We start from the raw sequence: 27,264 nt of genomic DNA, 5'->3' as shown, positions 1-27,264 counted from the left end.
CTTCTTCTTCCACCATCATAGTCCCATACAAAACAGCAATAATGCAATCCAGATTTGGTTCTAAGGGTTTAAGAGAGAAAAAGAGAATCTTACAGCAAAGCACAAGATGGCAGAGGAATTTAGGGTAAAATAGGAGATGAGAGGGTATTTTGGTCTTATAATGAGTTGGAGTGCTAGAGGATCTTATGGAGCATCAGTATCAGCTCCCATGAGTTACTTATTGAGTTTAACACTAAAATATTGAGTTTAACACTATACTATTTATTGAGTTTTACTACCAGATGCTACTCATTCATCGGAATATTCTCACCTAGAATAGTGCTTTTTACCGGACGCTTCTGTTGGTAGCCTAACATGATGGCTTATATTCCCTAGAAAAATTCACACTGCCCCTTTCACATTCTTTTTTGAATGACATGCATTGTTATTCTAAAACACCATTGGCAAGAAAAATGCTCCTTTTAAATTGATAAATAAATGTAGGTCATAAAATATCCAAAAGCAAACATGTAGTTTATTCACGCAACTCTAGTTTATAAAGCCAGCAATTAGTTGCAGCTATTTGCCAGCAACATTAACTACCATCCTACCTTGATTTTCGATCCACCAATTTTTTCTTTTCCAGGGATGAGTTTCATTAACTTCAATCTCGTATTTAGCATTCACAATCATTCTAAATGAGCTCAATTGAGCTGTGTAGTAGGTTTCTCAAACTCCACTTGAAAAAATTAACATGCTCATTGCTCAGGCAAACTTTATCTCATGGCAATCTCGAGCAAACTTCTATTCAGAATGATCCGACCACAACCCCAACTACTCTTGCGGTGCAATGTTATCACCCCACCACCCAAACACCCAGAAAAAAAGAAGACAAAAAGAAAAATGAAAAAATAAAACACAGAAGATAAAAGGGGCTGCTGAGTCAACCACAAATATATTATCATTTCCACTCCAAAAACTATGAAAATTCCAAGCTATGTGAATCTAATTAACTTTGCTTACAAAATTGAAAAATATTCCGACTAGGCTTGTTGATTCAAAATAAATAATTATTCTATCTGATTTATGAACATAATAAATTTATTTTTTTTTTGATAAATAAATAAAGAAATATAACGTTCATAAACCATACAATAATAAAATATTAAATGCAAATAAAATCCGCTGTTGGGTTCCAAAACATCCAGCGGCAAGGATGTAACTTATAAATGGACAAATGATGCAGGATTGCTTTCAAATCTTGGAATACAGACTGCTGCAGTTGTTCTATATTGTGCTTAGGTTATTTATTTATTTATTTGCAGGTTTAAGGTTTCAAAACGTTAAATAAAGGTTACAGGTTTTGAAGAGGCCCTATGTTTCGCGAAACGCCTTCCCATTCTTTCATTTAGCAATTTAGTAGAATTTAGCCAATCAATAGATCCACAAAGCACTAAGGCCAGTGCACCAAAGGGCCCCCGAAGGACACTGCACTTCGAACCTATGTTATATGGACTCAGGTACGGGTGTCGGACACGGGTATGTATTCATGCATCGGACGTGTCAAATCTGCAAATAGAAAGACACACGGACACGGCTAAATATTCATTTTATTAATTATTTTATTTTATTTTCTAGAGTAAAGTAATGTTTTTATCTAATATAATGTTCAATATAGGCATTTAACTCATTTTAAAGTAATAATATAATGTAATTGAATGATTTGATATGTTTTTTATGTATATGTCCAACCAAAAGTGTCGGACACATATACTTATAAAAAAAAAAGTGTCGGACACATATCCCACACCCATATCCGAGGGATACGTGTCCAACACAAGTACTTCACCACTTTTGAAGAATTTATGTAACAGAGCTTCGAATAAGGACGGGGATCACAAAATAGGCCATGAATGAAGAAGTAGTGGTCCTCCCTCTTACTTGCATGATTAAGTAAACAGAACTCTACTACAATAGAATATAGGGTACAGATTTTCAGGAAGAAATGTGCTAGAATTTTAGCAGGGCCTATACTACATGGACTCAAAAATGTGTCCAGTTTAGATATTTGTTTAAGAATTGGGGTTTATCAAATATCTAAATCCAATAGAACTATATATATCAAAAGGGAATCGCATCTCAAGAGAACTACACAAGGCCAAATGGGGGGGCCTCTAAACTCTCAAAGAGCCCAAAAAATCAACTATCTCCTCCAAAGATCTATAGTTTCTCCCTACAAACCAAAAAAAACGAGTGGTAATAATGGAGAATTTCAGCACATGAATAGGAGTTTCCTTTCCTTTGAAGGATCTCCTATTTCTTTCAAGCCATAAATACCACCAAATGCACAAAGGCGTAGACCTCCAAATGTCCCAGACTTGGGTCCCCACTATACACCCTCTTCAAGCTTCGATAAAACTCTTGTAATACCTGGGCATAACCCATTGAACCCCAAATAATCTGAACAAGAAGTCCCAACAATCCCTGGCCACATGACAATGTAAAAGGGGGTGATCAACCGTCTCCTCATCTCTAAGGCACATGCAGCAATAATTGACTACGGTTTGATTTCTTCTCTTCAAATTATCCTGAGTCAAGATCTTTCCCAAGACAGTAGTCCACGCAAAGAAAGCCACCTTTAAAGGGGCTTTGGACTGCCAAACTGCCTTCCATGGAAACATAGCCCTTGGCATCTCACTCAGAAAGCTAAAGAAAGTCCGAACAGAAAAATGCCCCTGAGATGAAGGAACCCAACTCCAGGAATCAAAAACTCCACCTATGAACTCCTGACGATACAACAAGTCCAACAAACCACAGGCGTCCTCCTCAATCTTTGAGTCCTGAAGGTGCCTTCTGAGATGAACATCCCAATACGGTCTTCCACTATCAAGGCGATAGCAATCAACCACCTTGGCATGTCTATCTGTGGCAATCTTGAAGAGACAGGGGAAGGTGAGACATATAGAGCAATCCCCACACCATCCTCACAAAAACTAATCCTCCTTCCATCCCTGAGTCGAAATCTTATGTATTTAGAAAAATCATCCCATCCTTTCCGAATGGATTTCCAAACCCCGACACCGCTTCGAGATCGTACCTCAATAGAACTATACATTCTTATCCTTTTATAAAGTATCTAAAGTAAAAAAAAGTTGGAGGATTGTTTAAGGTTGGCTAGGATTTGATAAGGCAGGTTTTGATGATAAAATAGAGGCTGTTTAAGGAATGAACAAGTTATCCAAGAACAGTTCCTGAAGAGAAGAAAAAGAAAGATAATAAGAAAAAGAATCTAGGAATCTAACTCATAATTCCCCAAAATTACTCCCTAAGATGAGGTTGCATCACTACTCACACAAAGCTTGAAGAAGCTTTTTACAGAAACTCCCAAAATTCAACCCCACTTAGCAGAAAGAATACAAGGATTCATAGGCGGATGAAGAACTCCTAATTTTACTAGAACAATGACCTAAGTCACATAAAGTGGGACCAGGACCGGGAGTGGGAGCATGAGAGAGTCAAAGTCTAGATGTCTTTGAAAGCAGGAGCGCCTTTACAGCATCCTTATATTTACTTGTATGTACTTATTTCACTAATTAATACATTGTCATTTTCATTTATTAAATACTATTTTTTTGTTATTTTTTTTAATATAATACCATTTAAAAGTAAGGAGATTAATTAAATATGATGATTTAATTGTGTTTAATTTAACACAAACAAATAGTGACTTAGTGGTAGCTACTCTTAGTTTTTGTACAGTATGTCATGGGTTCAATCCCGAACCCATTCGCAAGTGGCCACTTTCTTAGTGCATGATTTGCGCAACCAGCACGTGTGCACACGAATTGCCGCAATTTGCGGTTCTGAAATGGAATTCGCGAACTCAAGGGCAGATCCGCTTCTGAAAAGCGAAATTGGCATGGAGCTTAGAGTGATGACCCAGGTACACGAATTATGTTACTTAGACTATGGTTATAAAATAGGAACTTTGACAATTAAGAATATTCTAGACTCACTGAAACTCCACGCAAAATCGCAACAACATAACTTTAGACCCATGGACTACTGCAGCTACAACACTTATCCGGAAACCCTGGGATTAGCAAAATACCATTTTACTTGTAAACCCTATCAAAGCAAATATTCAATTGTACCAGCAGTGGACTAATTTAAAAGAACATAAATTAAGACTTGACTTGAGCCAAAACTTGATTATTGTATTTTGTCCCTTTCCTTGTTACCATGCTCCTCCACACATTAAAGTTAGAGCTTCAAATCTCCAAATTCCTCCACTCATCATCTAAAGAAATTGCTTGGTGTTTCAATGTCCCTCACATTTTCGAGTGATCACCTTCTGTTGATGGACCAATGTTCATTGTGATATTTAATGATTCCCATTGTCACCTTGTTTGAATCTTCGAGGTCCAATCATCGATGAAGAATGACAAGAAGCAAAAGGTTATTAAAACCCCCACCCTCTCTCTCTCTCTCTCTCTCTCTCTCTCTCTCTCTCTATATATATATATATATATATATATCTATCTATCTCCAATCTTTGAGGTCCAATCATCGATGAAGAATGACAAGAAGCAAATGGTTGAGTATTGAATGTATAAGTATCTTTAAGCAATAGCATTTTATTTATTTATTATTATTATCTTATTTTTGTGAAAGATTTTGCCTGAATGCTTCAAATGTCAAATCAGCTTGGATTGCAACTCTGATGATCTACCAGAATATTAGATTGGGCCAGGCGTGGATTTCTCTCGACGGATTATATTAAGAACTGATCTGGTTTGAATCTGACCCATACAAAGGCCTATTTCATATATATATATTTTTGGTAGGTAAGTCACACACATGCGTACTCATTGTTGTCCCATTGAGGAGATAAAACTTGGGCTAAGCCTCTTGGTAGTATTTACAGGCCTATTTCCCTCTCTGGAGCTAAATCTATAATTTATAACAATTTGGAATGGCAACTCTTTATCAGGAATTGGTTAATTCATAATGTGACGTTCCTTCTCCATCTGGTCTTTATCATTTTCTTCTACCTCCTTGCCTTCCACCTCTATTGCTTTGTTTACAATCAATCCATCCTTAAATAAGATTGTCTTGTGGCAACCACGTCGTGTGATAACTAATTCCAATTATGCATCTTAGATCAGGTACTTAATATTAATTTTATGATTAGAGAACAATTATGTTTTACTTTAGAGACAGAGAGAAGGAATTGATCAAGAGAAGATTATACACTAAGTTTATCGATCATATTGCAAAGAATATAACTAACAAGTTATTTATTAACTAAGATTGTTTCTATAGTCAAGGTGAGGATTGAAATAGGGGAGCATATAATCAGACAACCCTCCAACTGTGCATGCGTGCGTGCGTGCGTGCTTTTGTGTGTGTGAGAGAGAGAGAGAGAGAGATCACTTAGACATTCATTAGTTACAATACCAAATTCTAGATTTGCAGCAATCAGTAAGGAACAAATAATGCAATATAGTTCATTGGGACAGCAAAAAAATGATTCCACATGATTTTGCATGAATGACATTAGGCTGGCAAATTTATCAACATTACAACATCACAGTACTCTCGCCCAATGCTTACTTGTGGGGTTTATCATGGAGCACATCCAGTCCTAGTGTACAAGTATGCGTGCGCAAATGTATTAATCTCCTAGATATTCATTAATTAGAATAATAAACTATAGAAAAATGCTTTAAATGGTACAGAATAAATAGGGTTCATGTAGCCGACCCATGTAGTTGGAAAAAGGCTTGGTTGTTGTATGGCTTGTTTGAATAGGCAAAAATGAGTCTATATGATTTGCATGCTGTCAACTTTATCTGCTTTTTCCCATCACAGTGCTTTTTCCTAAAGCTTAGTTGTGGGGTTAGCGTGGATGGCAATACTGATTCCTTCAATGACTACAGTACTAGTGTGCAAGTTTGAGCTTGCAAAAGCACCAAAACGTCCTTTCAAGATAATCATTCCATGCTTCTTTTTAGTAATTAACAAGCAAGCTTCAGTAGCAAGTACAGGTATTTCAATTTAGTGGCCAACTATGTGTTATTACTTTTTTTAGGAGAAACTTTATCAGCATAGATGTCAAGATTTTAGCCAGCATTTTGAACCTCCAAAAGTACTTCATAAGGGAAAAGGGGCAGTTTTATAAGCTTAAAATGGGAAGGCTTGAAATCCATTTCAATCATCAAGTTTAAAAGACAGAATAAAAAAATTGCCTTGCACAGGGACCAGCTATGTAGCCGCAAATTACCTATATATATGTATATCTTGTTCCAAGATATTAATCCGTAAACAACATCCATGACAACTTTGGGGAACCATATATCTATATTTATATCACAGGAATAATTAACCCTCACCACTATTAATTTGAGCACTGTATACTTTCTTTCTTTGCCTCCCTCACCTTCAATTGGTGTATCTATCTTGGCTCACCATTGCCTATGCACATTTTAGTTTTTCCAAAAACCAAAGAAGCACCTTTTCATATGGGGATGATAGCGGCCCTTACATCCCTCATAATGAGTTCCATTAGTGATTTCATGTTAGCCTTCGACAAGTAGAGGCATAATATTTTCCACTTATAAGTGAGGAAGTTAACTTTTCCTCATATATATATGAAATGCATTTTTCTCAAGTAGCCATGGCCACGTGGAGCCCACTAGCAATTCCTAAATCCCAACTACATAATCTATATAAACCTACTTCTATCATATCAATCTTTGGTTATAAACTGTACCACGTTCCTGTTTCCATTCCACATACGAAAATGATCTGTTTTCCAGGTAACAAGAACAACAGAAGGCTTCCTAGTATGAAGTGGTGCACTCCCAACCTGGAGGTCAAGAGTTCTATAAAATGCCACTAGTGAAAAAAGAATATAAAATAAAAGATCCTATTGAAATGTTGGGACCTGGGGCAATCAATACTTGACTCATGGATTACCCCAAAAATTTATGTAGGACAAGAGTAGCCTCGAAAAGTTGAAATAAATAAGAGTTTATTGGCTGAAAATTCTAATGAACGTGATTGGGGTTCAAGATGTGTTAGTAGCTAGAAATGATTTGAAAATAACAAAAGCCTATTGGAATCACACTAACACGTTCAGGCACCACACCTACAGAAGGCACCACACCCTCACCTTGATTCCACGGCCATGCATACATGCAGCTGTATCAAGTCAACATGATCAAGTGACTCTGAAAGAGAACCTCGATGAGACCCCTTCACAAGCAGGAATTTCATTCTCACCCTCATTTGTTTGGAAACACGTCTCTTCCGTCTCTATTGCGTCCACCAATGAGACCTGCCACAAGATCTTGCTTTCACATGCCCGTGTCCAATTAACAATTGAAGTTACCATTGGTACCCCTTATCAAATGATATAATCCTCCACTCTGTTCTCCTCGCATCAACTTTCATGACTCCCCCTGCAATGGAGCACTTGCAGTCTTTGGAATCCAACCGGCTCAAGGATATTAAATTACACCACAATTTTGGCACATAGGCAACGTCCCCCAAAATGCATTCACCAACACGAATCTAATATCCAGTCATGTCGAGTCAAAGTGTTACTTTTGGAAATTGTGAGAACATCTCCAAAGTCTTTCAGAAGCACATGCGATAGATGCATCATTCTTGCTGCCATCCTCCTTTCCCCTTTCAAGTGGACAGTCCTTCCTGATGTGGCCCCATTCACGGCATCTATGGCATTGCTTTCCCTTTCCTCCCAGCGATCTAAACCTACTGTTGTTAGATCCACAGTGATCTGCCATCTTTTCCGGTTTTTCATCCTTTCCCCGTAAAGATGTCCTTCACTCTACTTTGTCAAAGAGTGAAGCTACCCTTGCCATCAAACCTCTTCACCTTATATTGTGAAGCAATATTACCAGCCATGATCGTCACAAGTGCCCAAGACAAACAACACCAGTGTTATGACAAAAAATCTAGATCAAGAATTTTTTATCAAACAACTTGTGTAAGCCTATGGCGCTGATACCAATTGTTGTGAAACTACCCCAATCACGACACACAAATATAAAATAATGATGACAAGGAAAAAACAAAATATGCGAGTAATGAGAGCAAGCTTTCCACTGGAGATTGTAAATTTGTACAATATAGAGGATTACAAAGATATGTCACTCACAAACCCTCAACCCTTTTGTACCCAATCACTCACAAGGAAAATATTAAATTCCAAACAAGAATTCTCTCACACCACACAAAATGACCTCTCAAATACAATGAGAATAACCTCTTCATAAAGAGTTATTGTGCTGCTCTGATATCTTGTGTTCTTTCCCATCTGCAAGAGTGTGCCTATATTTATAGGATTCTGCACCGCCTTTGTACCTCCTTCTCCAAGTTTCTGGTGTTGTCCATTTCCACATGTTCCGGTCACCATTTGTGGACTGCCATGAAGAAGTTCTCTTTGCAAATACAATTTGCACGTGCACAAAGTATGCTCTAGAATGATGGTTGTGATTACATACACAAGAAGAATGTACTCACAAAATAATAAATAGGAGAAAACACACACAAAAGGAAGACAAAGATTTGCGTGGTTCAGTAATGTGCCTACGTCCACGGGAGTTCAAGATCAATGTACTAATATCAAAACCCAAAGGGTTACAAAAAGCTCACAAATGAGAAAATATATACTATTTTGTCCAAACTTTCTTTACTCACTCAAACTCTCTCTTTCTCTTCGTTGTGATGTTCTTAACCCATAGAATGAAGGGCTATTTATAGCCAAAATTATCCCTTTGCATATGTAAGCGATGACATATGTAAAGCCTGATGATGTAAGCGATGACATAATTTTGAGCCAACTTCAATTCCAATTTTGCAACTCCAGTTTGTCAACAATCTCCACCTTGGCGAAAAAATTCTATACATCTTTCCAAAATGAAGTCTTCCAAACAAGCATGATCATGAACTGCATCCAATTGTGCCCAAAGGCGCTCATACTCGCAGGATGTTAATCAAGTCTAAGCAATGCTCAAACTTGACCTTCGTTACAACCTTCGTCAGCATATCTGCAGTCTTAATCTTCTGAAGGAGAATATCGCCTTCATCCAAAATCTCACGAACAAAATGGAAACGAACAACGATGTGTTTCGTACGTGAATGATGAACATGGTTCTTGGCCAAATAGATAGCACTTTGACTGTCGCAATACACATCAATATGCTCCTGAATAATTCCCAAGTCCTCAATTAACCCGTGTAGCCATACGACTTCCTTAATGGCCTCTGTCATTGCCATGCACTCTGCCTCTGTAGTAGACAAAGCAACTGTAGGCTGTAATGTCGACCTTCAACTCACCGGTCCTCTAACAAGTGTGAACACATAACCTGTAGTTGACTGACGTTTATCCAAATCATCAGTGTAGTCCGAATCCACAAATCCAACCCAATGGTGACCAAGTCTATCATCCCACTCAAACTTCAAACCAACATCCACAGTACCATGGATGTACCGTAGAATCCATTTCACTGCCTGCCAATGACCTTTTCCTGGGTCATGCATAAATTTGCTCACCATACTAACGGCCTGTGAAATGTTGGGTCTCATACACACCATTGCATACATCAAACTTCCAATTGCATTTGCATACAGAACATGAGCCATATGCGCACGCTCTTCATCTATGCGTGGAAATTGTTGACAAATTAGAGTTGCAAAATTGGAATTGAAGTTGGCTCAAAATTATGTCATCGTTTACATCATCAAGTTTTGCATATGTTATCGCTTACATATGCAAAGGGAGAATTTTGGCTACAAATAGCCCTTCATTCTATGGGTTAAGAGCATCACAACGAAGAGCAGAAGATAAAGAGAGAGTTTGAGTGAGCAAAGAAATTTTGGAGAAAAAAGTATATATTTTCTCATTTGTGAGCCTTTTGTAACCTTTGAGTTTTGATATTAATATATTGATCTTGAGCTCCCGTGGATGTAGGCACATTGCCGAACCACGTAAATCCTTGTCTTCCTTTTGTGTGTGTGTTTTCTCCTATTTATTATTTTGTGAGTACATTCTTCTTGTGTGTGTGATCACAACCACCATTAGTTATTTGTTAGGCCCACGCTTCCGCACAACAAATTGGTATCAGAGCATACTTTGTGCACATGCAAATTGTATTTGCAAAGAGCTCATTTGTCCGCTATGCAGTTCAAGAAGGGCTTCAGGAAAGGAGAGACTAGCTACCTTGCCACATTGCTGGAGACACCCGATGATGAGCTAGTCCCTTCCCCACAAGAAGAGATGCCTAAGGAGATACGGGCCGTGCTAGACGAGTTTACGGACGTGATGCCTAAGAAGCTACCCAAGAAGCTTCCACCTAGGAGGGAGGTGGATCATAAGATCTACCTCTCGAGTCTTGACTTATCTAGCCTCCTGCTAGAGTGGCCTTCCATCAAATTTCTCGATTGTATACTTTAAATCCGCCATAGCTCCGATACCACTTGTTACACTCAAGAGGAGTCCCTATATCAAGCTAAGTGTAGAGCTGAAGGTTTGTCCAGAAGAGTTCGATCGCTGTGTGTTAATGGTGCAGATCCAGAGAAGAAAAACGAAAAATACAGATGCATGATGGGTGAGATGTTAAGATCTTGCATTAAGGTGGAGAATTTTCGTCAAGGTGGAGATTTATTAAAAATGACGAAAATTAAAGGACAATATATATATATTATATATTAAGAGAGAAGTTTCTAGAGTCTTCCGGAATTGTCTGGAGTTGTGTGGAAGATTCTAAATATGCGTAGAATATTGTAGAAGTGTGTGAAAGGTTCTAGAGTTCTCCAAAGTTATGTGGAGTATTATGGAGAGTTCTAGAATGTTGTAGATACTTGTAGATATATATAGAAGTGTGAAGAAGGTGGGAGAAGATTCTAGAGAATCGATCTCCACCGTTGGTGAGATTGCATCTTAGCCGTCCGTTAGTGATGGGGATGCCTATAAATTGAGGTGCATGGTGATAAATGAATGAAGAGAGAAGAGGAAGATGTGGGAATAGAAGAAAGGGAAAGAGTGGATGCACCGAGGCACCGGAAAGGCAGAGTGATGTAGTCTCATAGAAATATGTGAGTGTGTGGATAGAGAGGATGCTGTGTGATGAACACCGATAGCGAGCGGAGGCCTCGTAGAGTGGTAGATCGTGGTGGCGTACGATCCGGTGTTTGACATCTCTTTTAATGTTATTTCTAATGAGATAAAGTGTGTTTGATCTACCATTGTAATATCTCTTCTATAATGATGAATAATGGAATCTCTTCTCTCCGTGGACGTAAGCCAAGTGCGGCCGAACCACATTAAATATTGTGTTTGTCTATCTTATTTTCTCTTTGTCTCGTAAGGGGCTTTTCTCCTTGTCTTGTGCCTTTGTGTTGGAAGAGGATGGTTTCCCTTGCACTTTCTCTGGTGTGTATGGGCCGGTGGATGACTGCGAGAGGCCTGTGCTGTGGGTAGAGCTTAGTGGGGTTCAGGAGATGTGGTCTCTTCCATGGTGTGTGGTAGGTGACTTTAATGTGGTTAGATCCCCGTTGGAGAGGTCTACAGAAGGATCATGGACTCCGGCTATGAGGCTTTTTTCAGAGTTTATCGATGATCATCAACTTATTGATCTCCCTTTGGAGGGAGCTGCTTTTACTTGGTCCAGTGGTAGGGAGATGTCTACTTTTTCCCGCCTGGATAGATTCTTGATTTCCGGAGAGTGGGAGGAGCAGATTTCCAGGCTGTGTTGGCTAGGGTGATGTCAGATCACATTCCTCTAGTCTTGGACTGTGGAAGTTTGAGACCAAGTCGTACCCCGTTCAGATTTGAAAACATGTGGCTTAGAGCGACGGACTTTCAGGGTTTAGTGCAGACTTGGTGGGTGGAGGATATGGTGGTGGGAACTTCGAGTTTTATCCTTGTAGGTAAGCTTCGGAATCTGAAGGATAAACTTAAAAGATGGAATAAGGAGGTTTTCGGTAACTTGGGGTGGAGGAAGAATAGGGCTCTCACTGATATTACAGAGTTACCTGATTTGGAAAGGTTGGCTTTAGTTCTCGGATGCGGGTTAAGTTCTTTCCCGATTCATTACTTGGGTATGCCTTTGGGGGCAACTTCTAGGGTTGTGGGTGCATGGGATCCTATAGTTGAGAGGGTCGAGATGAGGCTTGCAGGGTGGAAGAAGCAGTATCTTTCGAAAGGCGGGAAGGTTACTCTGTTGAAGAGCACCTTGTCGAGGATGCCTACTTATTTCTTATCCCTTTTCCAGATTCTGTCTTCGGTTGCTACATCGATTGAGAGACTTCAGAGGAATTTTTTGTGGGGAGGTTCTGGGGATGAATTTAAGTATCATCTTGTTCGGTGGGAGCAAGTATGTAGGCCCATTTGGTTTGGAGGCCTAGGGATTAGGAGACTAGTGCCCTTTAACAGGGCCCTTCTCGGGAAGTGGTTATGGAGGTTTGGTCTAGAGAGGAATAGGTTATGGAGGAGAGTTCTTTTAGGCCGTTTTGGGGAGGCTGGGGGGCGGTGCTCGGCTTCAGTATCAATACCTGGAGGGGTGGGGGTTTGAAAAGATATCCGGAAGGGATGGAACGAGTTTTCAAAGCACATTAGATTTCGCGTTCAGGAAGGGAGGGAGATTCGATTCTGGGAGGACCTGTGGTGTGGTGATCGTACTTTAGCTACTGCCTTGCCAAGGCTGTATCGGATTGCTGCGGATAGGCACGCCTGGGTTGCTGACTGTTATCGGCTTGATAGTGGGAGGATGACCTGGGATGTTCGTTTTCGTAGATCTGTGCAGGATTGGGAGTTGGATGACGTTTACGGTTTTATGGAGCTTTTGTACAGACAGGAGGTGCGGGGAGGAGGTCAGGATGACTTGGTTTGGATTCCCTCTTCTCGAGGTACGTTTTGTGTGAGATCTTTTTTTGGTTGTCTTTCGGGTTTAGGGGGGAGGTTTCCTTGGAAGGCTATGTGGAGATCCAAGGTGCCGCTTAAAGTGGCTTTTTTCACTTGGACCGTGGTGTGGGGGAAGATGTTGACGCTGGATAATTTGAGGAAGAGAAAGCACATCATTATTAATCGATGTTTCATGTGTAAGTAAGTTGACGAGTCGGTGGATCATCTTCTTTTGCATTGTTCAGTGGCCAGGGATTGTTGGAACCTCTTGTTAGGACTGTTTGGTGTTATGTGGGTCATGCCTAGATCTACGAGATCTTTGATGGAGGCTTGGGGAGGAGTTTATGTGGGCCTTCATGCTAGAGGATATTGGAGGATGGCGCCTTTGTGCCTTTGGTGGTGTTTGTGGAGGGAGCATAATAGAAGAGCCTTTGAAGGAGAGGAGTCCTCAATTGCTGTTCTCAAGTCTTCTGTTATTTACTTTCTTTCTTTTTGGGGCTCGGGTAGATCTTGTTGTCTTCCCGAGGATTTAATTGATTTTTTGTCTTCTCTAGCGCCTTAAGGCCCTTGTTTGTTTCTCTTTTGTTTCTGTATGTGGGACGCGTTCCCCTGTTGAACGTTTTTCGTTTAATTGAATTTACTTACTTATCAAAAAAAAAAAAGATATTGCAGGGTTAGATAGATTGGATGCGGCGGGAGGTCTTGATGAGCTTCAACGTAATAGGAGAGTAGCTTGTCAAGCTGAATGTGCTGAGATTGCGGTGATGGACGAGATCTCGTAGCGACAGAAATCTCGGGTATTGTGGCTCAAAGAAGGAGACCGTAACACTAAGTTTTTTCACCGAACAGCTACTGCTAATAGGAGGGGCAATCATATTGGTCAGATTCGTGTGGATGGTTTGCTGTTGGTTTTCGATAAGGAAGTGCGAACGGGGATTGTTGCTTTCTATCAGAGATTGTATACTGAGCCTCTTTCGATGGAGGCCAAGGTTGGATGGTCTTCATTTCGATTCTATTTTTGTGGAGGATAGGGACGAGCTTGAAAGGCCATTCACGGAGGAGGAGGTTCTGGAGGCCTTGAAGAGTTGTAATGGTGATAAGGCTCCAGGCCTAGATAGATTCACTATGAGTTTCCTTTTGGAAAGCTGGGAGGTGGTCAGACTGGAGATTATGGGCACTTTTCATGAGTTTCATTCCAATGGAAAGTTCGAAAAGTCGCTGAACACTTCTTTTATTGCCTTGATTCCTAAGAAGGGGGGAGCTTCTGATATTAATGATTTTAGACCTATTAGCTAGATTGGGTGTTTGTATAAGCTTATAGCTAAAGTCCTGGCATCAAGGTTGAGGGGGGTTCTGGATGGAGCCATTTCAGTGTCTCAGAATGCGTTTATTGGGAGTAGACAGATTCTGGGTTCAGCTATTGCCAGTGAATGCGTGGATTTTAGGCTTCTTAGCGGGGTTCCCGGAGTTCTGTGTAAGTTGGATATTGAGAAAGCTTATGATCATTTTTGCTGGAATTTTTTGTTCTATTTGCTTGAGATGATGGGGTTCGGAGCAAGATGGAGGATTTAGATTGTAACTTGCGTTTCGTCTGTCAAATTTTCAGTATTGGTTAACGGTTCTCCATCCGGGTTTTTTGGCAGTTCTCGTGGGTTGAGGCAAGGGGACCCCCTTTCCCCTCTATTGTTTATTATTGTTATGGAGGCTCTTAGTAAGTTGATAAGGAGGGTTGGGACTTTGGGGTTTATACGGGGTTTCAAGATTGGTTCAAAGGCCGTCCATCAATTGGAGATTTCTCACTTGTTGTCTACGGATTACACTTTGGTTTGTTGTGAGGCAGAGGTATTTTTTTTTTTGATAAGTAAAAATATATTAGAAAGACGATCAAAGGGGGAACGCATCCCTAATACACAGAAACGAAAGAGCAAAAGCCAAACCTATGGACCAACAGAGTCCAATAGAACAAAAAAGTCATCGATCGAGGAGCAAGTGCTGCCTCTGACATAACAGAAAAGAGAGCGTAGGATAAAAGACTTAAGGTTTGCAAAAGACGATTCCTTCCCTTCAAAGTTTCCATTATTTCTCTCTCCAAATACACCACCAAACACAAAGTGGGGCGACCCTCCAAAAATCACGAGCATGACCAGAAACAGGGCATCTTCTCCAAGCATTAATTAATTGGAAAGAGTGCTTAGGCATTACCCACTGGACGCCAAAAATACTAAATATGAGATTCTAGCAATCAGATGCAACAGGACAATGCATAAGAAGATGGTCCACGGACTCACCATCAGTTTTACAAAGACAGCACCAATTAACAATGGTAATACCTCTTACGCAGATTATCCAATGTTAAAATTTTTCCCCAAGTAGCAGTCCAAACAAAGAAGGCAACTCTAAGAGGAGCTTTAGAGCGCCAAATACACTTCCAAGGGAAATCATATCCAATAAAATTAGAAAAACACAAGAACATGGATCGAACTTCAAATCTACCATGAAAAGAGGGAGTCCACAAAATATCATCACAACCTCTGCCAACATCTTTCTGTCTATACAACAGGTCCAAGAAGACGCAAACTTCAGCTATCTCCCAATCCTGAAAGGAACGCCTAAAACGCACATCCCACGTAACTCCACTGTTATCAAGATGATAACAGTCAATTACATAAGCATGCTTATTCTCGGCAATGCTAAAGAGACGAGGAAAAGAAAGAGACAACAACTGATCACCACACCATAAGTCTTCCCAAAATCTAACATACATACCATCTTGAACCGAATATGGGTGGAAAACACATCCCAACCTTTCCGAATGAACTTCCAAACGCCAACGCCCCCGATAATAGAAACAGGACGAGAGGACCAACCTCCACTCTCTTCCCCAAAACGACACGAGATAACTCTTCTCCATTGTCGATGACGTTCTTTACCGAATCTACATAACCACTTCCCCAATAAAGCTCTATTGAAAGGGACTAACTTCCGGATACCTAAACCGCCAAACTTCAATGGTTTGCAAACCTGCTCCCAATTAACAAGATGATACTTAAACTCCTCTCCTTTTCCACCCCCAAAGAAAATCTCTCTGAATTTTTTCAATTCTTTCAGCAACAGAACACGGGATCTAGAATAGAGATAAGAAATATGTGGGAAGGGACGAGAGGGTGCTCTTAATAAGAGTGACCTTCCGCCCTTTCGAAAGATACTGTTTTTTCCACCCCGCCAATCTTTTTTCATACCTGTTAATCATCGGATCCCAAGTCCCCACTATCCTAGAGGAGATTCCCAAAGGTAAGCCCAGATAAGAGAGTGGAAAGGCACCCACTCCACATCCAAGAACAGCAGCTAAAGTGGAAATATTAGAGACCTCCCCCACTGGGACAAGCACACTCTTTCCAATATTAATCTTAAGACCAAACACAGCTTGGAAGCATCTAAGAATGCACTTCAAATACCTGAGCTGGGAAACATCAGCATCACAGAAAACTAGGGTATCATTTGCAAACAACAAATGGGATATCTCGATCTGGTTAGCAACATCTCTACTAACAGTGACCCCCTTATATAACCCAGATTCTCTGCCTTTTTCATTAATTTACTCAATCCCTCCATGACAATAAGAAAAAGAAAAGACGACAAAGGATCTCCTTGTCTCAAACCATGCGAACTCGGAAAAAAACCAACAGGCGTTCCATTCACAAGCACAGAGAACATAACTGATGAGATGCAAGATTCAATCCATTTTATCCATTGATCTCCGAACCCCATTCTCCAAAGCAAATAAAGAAGAAATTTCCAATTCACGTGATCATAAGCTTTCTCGATATCCAGTTTGCATAAAACACAAGGAACTTCACTCTTCAACCTGGAATCGACACATTCTCCTGCAATAAGAACAGAATCTAAAATCTGTTTACCCCCAACAAAAGCATTTTGTGACTCTAAAATGATTCCATCCAAAACAGTCCGCATTCTAAGAACAAGGACCTTGGCAATAAGCTTATACATACACCCCACTAAACTGATTGGCCGAAAGTCCTTAATGTCAGAGATGTTGCTCTTCTTAGGAATACGAGCTATAAAAGATGCATTTAATGATTTCTCGAATGTGCCATGAGAATAAAATTCCTGAAAAGTGCCCATTACCTCATTACGCACCACCTCCCAACTCTCTTTAAGAAACCGCATAGTGAATCCATCTGGCCCTGGAGCTTTATCACCATTACAACTGGATAACGCCTTAAGAACTTCCTCTTCAGAGAAAGGAACCTCAAGCACATCACTATCCAGCGTAGAAATAGCATTGAAGTGCAAACCATCAAGTTTTGGTCTCCATTCCAAAGTCTCAGTATAGAGCTGCTGATAAAAAGAAACAATACCCCCACGCACCTCATCTTCCTTCCACAGCTCTGAACCATTCACACGAATACACCCAATATTATTGTATCTTCTATGAGCGTTAGCAAGTCTGTGAAAGAATTTAGTATTACGGTCATCTTCTTTAAGCCACAAAGCCCGAGATTTCTGACGCCATGATATCTCCTTCATAGTAGCAATCTTAGCAAAAGTTGCCTGACAACTCGCTCTTCTAGAGCGAGGAGAATCCGTATCTTGCCTTGTCTCATCAAGACGATCAAGATCAGCGATATCAGCCAGGACTCTATTTTTCTTCCATTCAAGATTCCCAAACACTTCTTTATTCCATTTCTTAAGCTCAGATTTGAGAATCTGAAACTTCTTAGCAAGCACATAGCTATTAGAGCCAGTAAGCGTTGTTTCTTCCCACCAGGACTGGACCTTCCCTTGGAAGTCCTCAGCTCTCAACCACATATTTTCGAAACGAAATGGAGTTCGTCTAGATCTCATGCTTCCACAATCAAGAACTAAGGGCACATAATCAGACGTGACTCTAACCAAAGCTAACTGAGTGACATCCGGAAACTTCTCCTCCCAATCTCCAAAAATCAGGAATCTATCAAGCTTCGATAAAGTAACTGGGTCTCTGCCACTAGACCAAGTGAAAGTTGCCCCTTCCAAAGGCAAGTCAAAAAGAAGGTGACCATCAATAAAGTCAGAGAACTGGGTCATCTCTGAAGACCACCTCCCCCCTGTGGATCTTTCAAATGGAGACCGAACAGAATTGAAATCCCACCTAAGCACCAAGGCAACGGCCACAAATCCTTAATGTAACTGAATTCTTGCCAAAAAGCAGGTCCAACACAATCAATAACGGGTCCATAAACTCCAGAAAATACCCAACTGAAGTTATCATCTTCCATCTGAAACACGCAAGACAAAGAAAATAGCCCTTTCCAGATATTCGTTCTAGACATCCATCTACAATCCCACATAATAAGAATACCGCCTGATGTACCATAAGCGTTCAAAGCTTCCCAATCCACGAACCTACTTCCCCAAAGGCTTCTAACCACGGCATTAGAAATAGAAGCCAACTTGGTTTCTTGCAAGCAAATAACATGGGCATTCCACTTCTTCAAAGCAACTTTAACCACCTTTCTTTTGTCCGGATCATTTAATCCATGGACGTTCCATGTAATAATTCGTATCTTCATTGAGAACCAAAGATAATTAGTGCCCCTCCTCCCTGTTTCCCACTTCTAGTCCTTCCCCTTTCTTTATTCACCCCATCCTTCCCTTCGTAATTGATATTAGAAATAAGGTTCTTAACCTCCTGATCACCTTTCCGATGTGCATGTTTCTTATTTTTAACAACTTTTGTGCATTTAAAGGTCTCTACATTATTGTTTCCTTCCACAATATCATGAAGAATGATTTGTGTTTGATCATCATCTCCTTCCGAGGAGACACCCAAAGCTTCGCTGACCTCGCCAATATTATCCAACACCCAGTCCATACCCATATCGTTAACTGTCTCTAAGCAATCAGGGTGCACAGTTGCTAAGGGTTCCATAATGTCCACATCAGATTGATCAACATCCGAGGCAAGAGGACAAATCTGTTGAGACTGATCATCAAAGTCCTCCCTTTTGCTTTCAGTACCGTTCTGATACAGGTTTAATTGCAAATTCAATTCTGTTCCAGTGTCATCCATAAATTTTTTCATTAAATCATAGGTAGAATTGGTCCCAGTCACGGGGGGTAGACCATTTAAGCCTTTTAGAGCAGCACAGAGCTTGAGTTCATTAAGTAAAGTCATGGCTAAATCATCTTTCAGTTTAAAATGAAGGTCTCGACCAACATAAACTGTCACCCCGTTAGAACAATCAATCCTTCCGGACTTGGACATTGAAGACAATGATTCTGCATCCCATGGTACAACAGCTTTAGAAAAACCTCTCTTTTGATCCAAACGATCCTCCACTACACCTTCACCATTTCCCAGCACCTTACTCGAAGAAGGGGTAGAAGATGAGCTCTTAGGATGAGAAAAAGGGGTCAAACCTGGAGAAGGAGAAGGAAAGCATACTACCCATTTCTGTTTTTCAGTACGAGTCCATCAAGTACCTTGTCGACTAGCTGAACCAACCGGCCGTCTCCACTTTTCTTTCTCAGTCCGACGCTGAAATGAAGAAGAGGAGAGAGTTTGATTTTGGGCTTGAGTTTTAACCTAGGCTTTCCTTGGATTTGGGTCATTAAGAACTGAAACAGAAACTGAGTTTGGTCTTCTAATAACCCGTCTTTTAGTATGGGCTAGCTTAAGCCCAAAATCAGGCTTGAGCCTTAACGCTTTAGTTTGCCCATAACCCCTCCGGCCCAAATCAACTTTAGGCCAATCTGTGTGGCCCAGCCCATTTTCCTTACCAACCCTTGTAGATAAGGATAGTGTGGAATCTGGAAATGAAACTCTATGAGCGCCACGTGTAGAGTAATTATTATCAGCTGTGACGCGCGTAACCGGCGCTTGTCGTTGACTTGATCTTCCTCGTACCCATCCTTTCTCCGGCATATGAGTAGGCCTTTCGCCGCCTTCGATACTCTCTGTTGAGGGAACCAACGCCGGCGCAATTTCTTCCCAAATCGCCACCTTGTAGCAGAAAGTATCATCATTAATAAACACAAAGTGCGGACAAGTCGATCCTATCCTCACTGTAATACGAACGCTCTCGGCATCCCTGGTTTCATCGGCAACAGCTCCCACAAATCCGCCGCATAACTCCCCTACTTCAACAAATAGGGCATGACACCATAGATGAAGGGGGAGCCCAAACATCCGGATCTGTTTGAGTCCTTTTTCTCTAAGGACGCCACAACATCCAACCCTAAAAGACCACACATCGATCCGTAAAGTTGTAGATCCCCAGTGACGTCGTCCTTCCTTTAACACGCGTTGGGCTTCGGCCTGAGAAGGAAACCTGAAAAGAAGCATCGAATAAGATAATGGAGTAACCCCCACACCACAGGACGTATTCCATGCTTTCGCTGCCCATTCCTCCACACGATCACAACCCCCAACTTCCTTATCAAAACGACCAACCAAGCAAGATGAGAGTACTGATTTCCTCCCTCTGACGGACTTCCATCGATATACAAAGACGGCCCTCGATGCGAAACAACCGACTTCACATCCCCAGCTAATGAAATTCTTGGAATCCTTGCAGTTTCTAAGTAAGATTTCATTGTGGAATAAAACAAAAAAAGAAGAAAGAAAAAAACAAAGTCTCAATCGCTGTAAAAATCGCCCCTAGTGGGGTGAAATCGCCCATAGTGACGTCATTGTGCATTGACCCAAAATGTTAAAAGATTGAGGTTGTGAGGCAAAGGTATCCCAATTGAGATATTTGAGATGTGTTCTGGTTTGTTTTCAAGCTGTTTCTGGCTTGAAAATTAACGTGGGGAAGAGTGTGGTTGTTCCTGTGGGGGAGGTTCAGCAGGTGGCTTCTTTTGCAGCTGTTCTTGGATGTAGGACGAGTTCCTTCCCTATTTCTTATTTGGGTATGCCTATGGGTGTCTCTTCTAGAAGGGCAGGTAGTTGGGACCTGGTTATTGAGCGCTTCGAGAGAAGATTGGCTGGGTGGAAAAAACAATATCTTCGAAGGGAGGAAAGGTCATGTTGGTAAAGAGTGTTCTGTCCAGTCTTCCAACTTATTTCCTTTCTCTGTTCCAGATTCCCTCTTCCATTGTCAGGAGACTCGAGATGATTCAACGTAATTTTCTGTGGGGCGGTAGAGGGGAGGAGTTTAAAATATCATCTTGTTAGGTGAGAGCAGGTTTGCAGGCCTCTTAAGTCGGGAGGTCTTGGGATTCGGAGATTGGCCCCTTTCAATAGGGCTCTTCTTGGCAAGTGGTTTTGGAGATTTGGTAGTGAAAGACATAGACTATGGAGGAAGCTTATTGTTTGTCAGTTTGGGGAGGAGAGAGGAGGATGGTCTGCTAGACCTGTTAGATCTACTATCGATGTGGGCGTGTGGCATTCCATTGGGATGAGTTTTCTAAGCATATTAGATTCAAAGTTAGGGATGGTCGTAATGTCCGATTTTGGGAGGATCCTTGGTGCGAGGAACGTCCATTGTGTAGACGATTTCCAAGGTCGTATAGGATTGTTGTGGATTGTCATGCTTTAGTTGCCGACTGCTATCACCTTGATAGCAGTAGGTTTTCTAGGGATGATCAGTTCCGGCGAGCCTTTTAGGATTGGGAGTTGGATGATGTTGTTGGCTTGTTGGATCTTTTGTATCGATAGAAGGTGGATGGTACTGGGATAGACCTCTTGACTTGGGCATCTTCTCCACAGGGGATTTTTCAGGTCCGATCTTTCTTCTTCTGTATTTCTTGCTTTTAGACCTACTCTTACCCGTGGAAAACGGTTTGGCATTCGAAGGCTCCTCTTAGGGTGGCTTTCTTTGCTTGGACTGCTGTTTGGGGTAAGATCTTGACTCTGGACAATTTAATAAAGAGACGACATATCATTGTTAATCGGTGGTGTTTGTGTATAGCCGATGGAAAGTCTATGGACCATCTTCTCTTGCACTGCCCAGTGACCCATGACTGTTGGAGCCTTATGTTGGGTCTTTTTGGCCTTCAGTAGGTTATGCCTCGGACCACACGGGGTCTTATGGATATTTGGAAGGGGCAAAGGATGGGGATTCGTGTTCGTGATCTCTGAAGGGCGACTCCGCTTTGTATTTGGTGGTGCCTGCGGAAAGAACGTAATAGAAGATTCTTTGCTGGGGAGGAGTTACCCATTGAGGTGATAAAGTACTCCATCATTTGTTCTCTTTTTTGCTGGGGTACGGGGAGAGATTGTTCTTCTGTTGAGGAGATCATGGATTTTTTGGGGTCTTTGGGGCTATGGGACTCTCTCTATTTCGTTCTTGGTTGTTATACTAATCTTGGGATGTGTTCACCTTTTGAACGCTTTCTAATACAATTTTACTTATCAAAAAAAAAATTGTGAATAACCCGCAAAGAAACTTCATAAGATATTTCTATTCATTCAAATCCCCTCAACGACTTTACATCCTATCCTTTTATATAGCATTTTAGGAGTATAACTCACGACTCTTTGATTACCCATAATTGAGGCAATCAAAACTTGATTCTTGGATTATACCATAATTAAGGCAATCAATACTTGACCCTTGGAGTACCCCATAATTAAGGCAATCGATACTAATTTAATAGTAGAATAAAAGTTGACCAAAACACCCAATTATTCATGACTCCATGTGGACCCACATCACATAGCCTACGCCAGCTCGAGTCTTAGAATCCTCCTTTTTGAGCCTTTTATACACCAAAGATTACTGCAATTAATCTCCATCATTCTCTTTCTTTCTCTCTCCCCCCAAAATGATAGGTACAAGTATTACCACCAACGCCCAATCAATAGCTTGAATGATAGGTACAAGTATGAGCACCAGAGCCCAATCAATAGCTTGAATGGTATCTTCTCCACCTACCAAAGAGGAGGTTAAGGGTTCAAATCTTAATTGGGACTACGTGGGTGAGTATGCCTCCCCTATCTCGATGGGTGGGGGTGAGTCTATGAGTACCAATGCATTAGTAGCTTTAGTACCTCAATTGTAAGGAAAAAAATATACAAAGAAGCAATTAAATATATTAGCTTCTCTCTCTTCTCTCTCTCTCTCTCTCTCTCTAGAAACACGTGGGGGACATAACCAAAGCAAGCATGTTATATACTTATTTGATGTTGTTCTATGTCGGTGTTTTCCAGACATTTTTTAAAAGTGATGTAACATAGCCTCCAGTTATTGGATTCTTTATGGAAAAAGAAAATATTTTTTTATATATATAAATAATGCACAAAATCGTCCTAACTAGGCCTTGAGTCCTGCATCTCTCCTTTAAAGTGATGAGATGCCGCTCAAGGCTCAAGCTACAAGCTGATGGTGAAAATGCAACATGAATAATAATGGAAAACGTGTGGTAAAATCTGTTCTTTTCTCTATGCATGTTTATTGGTCCTCTTCGTTTATTCTTCCCAAAAGAAAGTCTCCATTACGAGTTACTTTAGCTTGTATTAAAAGAACCATTAAATTATGCCGCCATTGATATGAAATTTGAGATTAAAAATGTATCCAAGTAACACAAATGAATAATTGAGTTAATAAATCAACCTTAGTGATGTGTTGGAATTAACTCCGTATGTGTTATGTTTAATGTATTATCTTTATATAGTGGGTCCCAAGCCCGGGAAAAAGAAGGGTTGCAGTAGGTTTGACAATCAACATACAACTTTTTTCAAGTCCAACAGAACATGAATGACATGTGATCTTAGTTAGAGGGGAATGGAAAAATTGGATCCATGCAATTGACTCCAAAGTAGTTCGGGAAAAGGCTTTATTGAGTTGAGTTGAGGTGTTAAAATTCCATGAATTTATGATCGCTGCACTCAGTTTCATAAATATATGATGCTTTTGCTCATGAAGATTTACTCAATCTAAGAGCCATATTGCCAACATACAAAATTGATGAAGGCAGTCATGCATGCAAAGACAAATATTTTTTCCTTTTTATTTTCTTATAGATAATTAAAAGCAGGACCAAGGTTTTCACTTTAGCTAACCAAATCCTAAATCAGTAATTTTATTTAAACATTGATTACTCCATATTGTCATATAATGAATAATATTGCAACCATAACAAACTTTTCAGGTTATCAAAATCTCTCAAGTGGTCAAGTGGTAAAAAGAATAAAAAGCAGCACATATTAAAAATAAAAAACAGGTCCTCCTAAATACTAATTTGAAATCTCATCAAATGACAACACCATTGAACTACTGGCAGAAATATAAATGAGTACGTTAAATTGTGATTATATAATTACTGCATAAAAAGCATACAAACTTACCATGTAAATGGTCCTCCAGCGATCCTAGTGGCATAAACTCATAAACAAGGAGACGCTGGTCTCCATCAGCACAATAACCTATCAAATTAACGAGGTTTGGGTGATGTAAGAGGCTAAGCATGAGAACCTCTACCAGAAATTCTCTATTTCCTTGAAGGCCATTCCGATCAAGCTGTTTCACTGCAACTACCTGCAACACAATCATCTCATCCAACCAAAAGTTATTAAAGCACAGATGAGATAGGTACTTAGGCTCCGTTTGCTTGAGCGTAAAACATTTTCTGAAAAATATTTTGTGTTTTCCAGTGTTTGGTAGTCCCAAATTCAAAGAAAATCTTTTACAGAGGAAAATAATTTCCCAAAACTTAACCAAAACAACTTACCAATTAATCCTCCAAAAGTCATTTTCCGAACCTATCAAGTTCACTCTCGATCTCCTCAACAAAAGCAAATGGCATCGAAAACGTCAATCAAGTACATGGAAGAGTTACTTAGTGACCAAAAAAAGACTAGAGAGAGTTTAGAGAGAGAAAGAGGGTGTCTAGAGAGAGACAGAAAGGAACCCTTTAATAAAGAGAGTTTTTAGGGAGATAAATAGAGGAGCCCTTTTACATGTGTTATAATGATTAGAAACAAAACAACTCTTACGAGAAGAGCCAATAAGCCTAATACCTATTGTGGGGTGAGAGGCACGCGGCCAATCTCTTCCTTAACAACAATCATACAATTTCCTATTTTTGGTTTCTTCAATTTGCTTTTATTATTATATTTTTTTGTAATCATTATTGGCTTAGTGATTAACATGTAGTATTACTTTCTAAAACCTTAAAAAGTGATACGTAAAGTGGAGAAAAAAAAAAAAAAAAAAAAAGCTCACTTGTTGCATTCGATGATAGAGAGACTTGTTTCGATTTCCTTATCATTTTTTCAAAAATCAATTGATTATTTTTTTATATTTCTTGTCAAATAATTATTGTTGTTGGTATAAAAATAATTGGACCAACTGATAGTAAGAGAAAATTTGAATAATCAATGACTCAAATAATTTTTTTAATTTTAATTCAAAAATACTTTTAGAAGCCAGACATCAAAAAAAATTTCTGAAAAATATTTTCAAAACCTTCGCCAAACACCGGAAAATAAAAAATAAAGAAAACATTCTACATGAAAAAGTGTTACATAGAAAACATTTTACAAGGAAAATATTTTACGCTCAAAAAAACGGAGTCTTAATAGAAGAAATTTTCAGTGGCCATGTTTCATAACATTGTTCTAGTGACTTCCACATTTAATCAATCAAATATTCACCTGTCCTGTGCTCTCTAAGCGGCCCTTATAAACATGTCCAAACCCACCTTCACCCAGCAGGCATTCTGGTCTAAAGTTCTTTGTGGCAGCAGCAAGCTCACGAAATGTAAATGTTTGGGCAGCAATATTCGCCATTGGTCCATCTTTTGGAACTGCTGGTTCCTTCTTAGTATCAGAACCACTCCGAGATTTTGATTTTTCTACATAAAAGAATTATGTATATAAATAATGGCCAAACAAAGAATCAAGTAGTGAACATCTACTTCTTATAAACCAAATAAAATGATATATAATGTGGAACTTCATTCAGTATTCCACAAGCATAAAATTTTACCCAGAGTGCATCACCACACTACTCCTATGGATTTCCCTTTTATGGAGTAATCCGAGCTTGATATTTTGAATACAAACTTGGCCAATTGGCCCAATTCTGAATTGACATTATGATTATTGATAGTTATATGTTAACTAATGCTGCCAATTAGCTGATCAGTTAATGGACGGTGATTACACTCAAATTTATCATTTGAAATGCTCTTCATCATCATCATCCTTGTCTTTATCCCAAACGGGGTTTGGTGACGTGAATTTTCCATTCTATTATTTTATTATTTTACAAGCCATGTCTCCACTTATAGTTGAAATGCAAGACTCTTATAAGGAGTTATATTTCATAATGAATCCATGAATACCAAAATATCATACTAGGGCAAAATGCCACAAAATTTGAAAATTAAGAGCAGATCTCCAAAATACATTCCACAAACACAACATTATGGAAAAATATTAAACTGTGCAAACAATAAACAAACACATTGAATAAAAATTCATCACTGGACTGTGATGGTGAATTTAAGAATACTCCAATTCAGCAAACAACCAAATGAAAGAAACTCCCACAGATGGACCAGTTTAAACTAAAAAAAAAATTTAACTACCCAAATTCTAAATAAGCCAAAACTAAAAAATCAGACGAACGCAAAATTCATAAACCACAAGCTTATCCACCAATCGAAACAATTAAATACATAAAATACCCATCACAGAATATATACAAAAAAAAAAAACCAATCTTTTTGATGAAAAAATGAAGTTGCTACCTGAACCAACTCTGGTCACATGGTGAGACTGAGCTGCTGAACCTTCCTTTACAGAGTCTTTCTTCACCACTTCTTTCACACCATTCCCTTCCTTGTTTGACGATCCAAAACATGGAAAACACCAACCCATATCAAATCCAAAACAAATCCGAAAACCCAACAAATATATATCTCAATATGAGTATATAACTCAACCCTTTCAACAATCACCGCTCATAACGTCAAAACCCCATCTGGGAAAAAAAAATCCCAATCAATCACTCATTCTCTCTCTAGAATTCTCATTGCAGAATTCTCAGTCACCAGTCACTCATCAGTGACCAATTAGAACAAGAACAAAGATCAAGTACCCGTTGTCTTAGGAAACAGATCACCAAATCGAAGAAACAAATGGTTGAAGAGAAGGTAAAGAAACAAGGCAGAAAAAAATATAATACAAAAATATACTAATATAACATTTTATATATTTATATATATATATATATAGTATATATATATCTATACACCCACCCACGTATACATTGGAAATTATATAGAATTTGGGGGATAAAAGGGAAATAAGAATGAATTAGATTTGGTAATTGAGAGGTTAAATGGCTAAATTAAAGGAGTCAGTCAACGTAATCTTATGGGTATCTACGAAAATGCCACTG

The 27,264-nt window shown here is 39.6% G+C and overlaps 1 protein-coding gene across 1 annotated transcript in view; it reads right to left on the bottom strand.

The window, feature by feature from the left end:
- Nucleotides 1–27,060, bottom strand: part of LOC132294815 (serine/threonine-protein kinase PBL27-like) — a 37,533-nt gene extending 10,473 nt beyond the window's left edge. Inside the window, exons 1-3 of the mRNA XM_059792817.1 lie at nt 26,612–27,060; nt 25,512–25,711; nt 24,204–24,393 (exon numbers count right to left, since the gene is read on the bottom strand). Of these exons, the coding sequence (XP_059648800.1) occupies nt 24,204–24,393; nt 25,512–25,711; nt 26,612–26,741 (520 nt within the window). The 5' untranslated portion in view covers nt 26,742–27,060. The remainder of the gene's footprint in view (nt 1–24,203; nt 24,394–25,511; nt 25,712–26,611) is intronic.
- Between the last annotated feature and the right edge of the window lie 204 nt (nt 27,061–27,264).

Source organism: Cornus florida, unplaced genomic scaffold, assembly GCF_030987335.1.
Source record: "Cornus florida cultivar Cherokee Brave unplaced genomic scaffold, ASM3098733v1 CherokeeBrave_3.0.0_Hap2_Chr01, whole genome shotgun sequence".
NCBI lineage: Eukaryota > Viridiplantae > Streptophyta > Magnoliopsida > Cornales > Cornaceae > Cornus > Cornus florida.
Note: the sequence above shows the minus strand (reverse complement) of the source record. Positions and strands in the feature narration are given on the sequence as shown.